The sequence below is a fragment of the Trypanosoma cruzi genome, genomic scaffold, assembly GCF_000209065.1.
Source record: "Trypanosoma cruzi strain CL Brener 1047053514057 genomic scaffold, whole genome shotgun sequence".
In the NCBI taxonomy this organism is placed as follows: Eukaryota; Euglenozoa; class Kinetoplastea; order Trypanosomatida; family Trypanosomatidae; genus Trypanosoma; species Trypanosoma cruzi.
The window spans coordinates 37497-41066 of NW_001849231.1; the positions used below are offsets into that span (position 1 = coordinate 37497).

General features: G+C 49.6%; 1 protein-coding gene across 1 annotated transcript, besides 3 other annotated features; it reads left to right on the forward strand.

Annotated features, from left to right (window-relative positions):
* Positions 1-3570: a sequence feature (heterozygous, non-Esmeraldo-like haplotype).
* Positions 39-71: a microsatellite.
* Tc00.1047053503691.9 (hypothetical protein, conserved) lies at positions 88-3570 on the forward strand (the record flags this gene model as incomplete). Its single annotated transcript, XM_797952.1, has 1 exon — positions 88-3570. A coding segment is annotated over one exon (3483 nt), but the record flags the coding sequence as incomplete, so codon positions are not given.
* Positions 3214-3262: a sequence feature (GA-rich).

A 3570-nucleotide genomic window follows, 5' to 3' on the forward strand; every position in this document is an offset into this window, starting at 1 on the left:
GGGGGGGGGGGAATTTTTGCCGTCGTTTTGAAAAGAAAAGAAAAAGAGAGAGAGAGAGAGAGAGAGAGAGACTGATGAAAGCATCACATGTGTGTGGTGAATTTGCTGCGGCTTCTGGCTGTTGTTGTTGTATGTTGTGCATACGTGTGTACTTTACTTCCATTGCCCGGCCTTTTCCTTCTCTCTCACTTGTTTTCTTTGCTTTTGTTTGTTTGTTTGTTAGTTGTTGTTGTTGTTTTTTTGTCGTGGATAGTTTTCGGTGAGGCGATAAAAAAAAAAATGCAGGCAACAGGTTGGGTCGGAAGCCAACAACGAAACAAAAAAGAGGAAATAACGGAAGGAGGAGGTGGAAAATTGGAAAAGAAGCAACGACGGGAGGGAATTTCGGTCTTGGACGAATGCAAAAAAAAGTTCAAACTGGAGTTACGACGTTTGGTTAGCCTTCACTTCAACGCTGCGGATTCCGCTGACATTCAACGGCAACGTGGAAAGCTGCGGCAACTTATCACAGACGTGCGTTGCGGTGCCGCCGCGATGAGTTGTACAGGGACCCTCCCATCTCTCCCCGCCACCTTATCACCATCCATTATTGCTGAGCGAAGGCAGAGAACGGGGAAGGAGACGGAGAAGCGTACAGCCGGGGTGTTGCGCCCAAAAAATATCCCGTTTATGTCAGACTCGGCTCCCTTTACACAGACCAACACCGCCATCACGTCACAGAAGACTGCAATGGCCGATGTAGCCGCCGATTTTCATACGGGCACGTCAGCTCTTACATCCCCTACTCATCCTTCAATAGAGCTTGACGTGGTTGTGGTGATGACCGAGGAGTGTCTTGCGGCGGGTCAATATCTTCTGGCGCGTGGGTTATACGAGGAAGTGATCGATGTCTGCTTAGATCCGCTGGAAAAGGACATCCAACAGGTGTTGCGTGGGGCTGCGGAGAAGGTTGAAGCGGCGTGGCTTGCGGCACGAACAAGCACTACTAGAGGCGCATTCAATGTGATGGGACTGCTGGATGCGGATGATACACAAGTGTTGCGTTTTGGGGCAGAGAAGGTTACGGCGCAACCCAAAGAAATTCTTTATCCATGGCGTCTTTTGGCGCAGTACGATATCATGCGATACACATGTCAGTTTTACTGTGTATACTCCGGGGGTGATGGTTTCCCGAAAGGGGAGTTAGAGACCATGAAGCTTGCGGCAAGTTATATTGATGCCGTGACTTCATGCCTGCTTGGCATTGCGAGACTGAACGCAGATGACAGCTACCACATTCTCTTTAATGGCACTATTACGGTTTATGAGATGTGTCTTCACATGCTGCGACAAGCGGGGGAACGTGTGGGTGACGCCGCTTCGCACGTGACTCGTCACATTGCGCTTTGTTTGGAAATATGCGAATCCGCAACGCTTAAATTGGCGACCGTGCGGTACCTGCCGTGGCGTCTTCGCCTCTACGACCTTATTGCCGCTTGTTATGAGAAACAGGCCATGTATAGTGAGGCGCTCTCCGTTGCGCAGAGGGCGGCACGGAAGGTTCAGGAGTTGATTCATCTTGAGTTCCTTGATACAGTGCCACCACCAGAGGCCAGTCAAGAAATATTGATGCAAGCCATGGATCATGTCCTTTTGACTGTAATGCGATATAAATGGTACGTGAAGAGCACGACGATAGGCGGCAGTGCTACCGGAAATACCGCGTCAATAGGGGTGACAGAGAATGTGCCATTGCCCAAGCAAGGTCAGTCGGGATCTACAACGACATTAAGCGCACTGGCCGAGCAGGAACTGATTATGGAGGAAATGCCATCCAATTGTCTTGAGATGATTGATCGAGCATGGCAAGTGCTACTCAAAGTGGAGCTGCCAAAGCGTCCAGCACCTACGACACCTGCCGCTGCATCAACCTCAAAAGGGAATGAGGGTAAATCCAAGGTTCAGGGGAAGCAGCAATCAAAATCAAAGCAAAAGCAACCGCAAAAACAAGAGGTTTTCAACAAAGATATCGTGGCAAGACGAGTGTGGGGGAGGCTAGTGCAGTTTTTGCTGTCATTGGCAACAGGATCTACGTTGCCTCTAGGGGCTGGGGACCACGTGACTAGTGGCCCTCTTATTTCTTCACAGCACGCCTCACTGACATCCATGTCGTCGATTAAACAACTTCGTATATGGGCAGTTGAGGCGCTGGAGTTTCTTGCACGCTTTGCAATTTGCTCCTACGTGCAGGCGAATCCGGATGTGGTGCAGCAGGGATCTCCCGAGGACTTTGCGGCGCTGGAGTTGATGTGTAAGCAGCAACAGGAGCAGCGGCAGCAGACATCGGCAGCCAATGAGACGACGAGCCGCCGGAAAACCGATCGCGGACTGCGGCGGTCTAACCGGACCCAGGTGGTTGTCCAATCGAGCACTCCCGCTGCAGAAGATGAAATATTCCTTGCCAGCATAACGCTTGAACGTCTGTTATACAGCATTTCAACTTACAATGTGACAACACTTAGTGGGGCAGGAGCGGATGCTGAAAAAATTCCCACAACATTAACACTTCACACCGAAGGCATGATGAATGAGGAGGTTCTGTTGTTGACACTGCTTATGCATCGTGTACTGTACAATGGAAATGATGCGAAATTATATGACTGTTTATGTCATTGCAGTATTTCTTCTCTGCTGCAACGCTACGGAGAGAAGGAGGACGATGTGAAACCGAGAAATATTACGAAACCAACAAATAACAAAAAAATGGTACCGCCATCCAAGAAAATGTTACAGATGCATCTTCTGGACACGGTGTGTGTCTCCCTACACATTCTACAACGAATGCGGCGAGTGGGTTTAGGGAAAAGAGTACGTCTCAAAGAGCTTGCATCCGTCGCGCAGGACTTGGAACGACTCATTGAACTGTCTGCTGGGTCTACTACTAGCAGTGCGATTAGCATTTTGCAACAAAGCAAGAAGGATATTGTGGCCACCACGGCGTTGCCATCAACCTTACCATCACCGCCCTTGCATGGTACATCTACGGCGCTTTCTGGTAGCTTTGCCGCCATTTATAAAGGGCTAATGAATGAGTGTGCTAGTCTTCTTCAACAACATGCATCCGCCTTTGCACCATCCTCACTGCATTCTAATTATGCATTGAACACCCCTTCTCCTACCTATAATGTGGCGGCAAACAAAATGATGTTTCGGGATGACGGCGGAGGGGAGGGGGAAGAAGGAAAGGAGAAAAAAGAAGAAGAAGAAGAAGAGGCGGAGGAAGGTGAAGGGTTTGATGCGACGGATATGTATCATAGAGTAGTTTGTGCCTACCTGGGGGCCAAGTTGAGCAGCGGGGTATCCGATGGTGTTGGTATTGGCCATCTTGTTTTGGCGTATTTGCAAGAAATGGAGTTGGAAATGTCGACCAACCAAATGGATACGGCGGATAAAAGTGACAGAAATCAAAGTGGTGGTGGTGAGAGTCGTGGTGGCAGCGCCTCCACCAGAAGGGGGAATGTCATCTTTGGCCCAAGGGCGGTGTTGGCGAAGGTGTCTAACGGCAAAAGGGGGGATGGTGTTACCGATCAA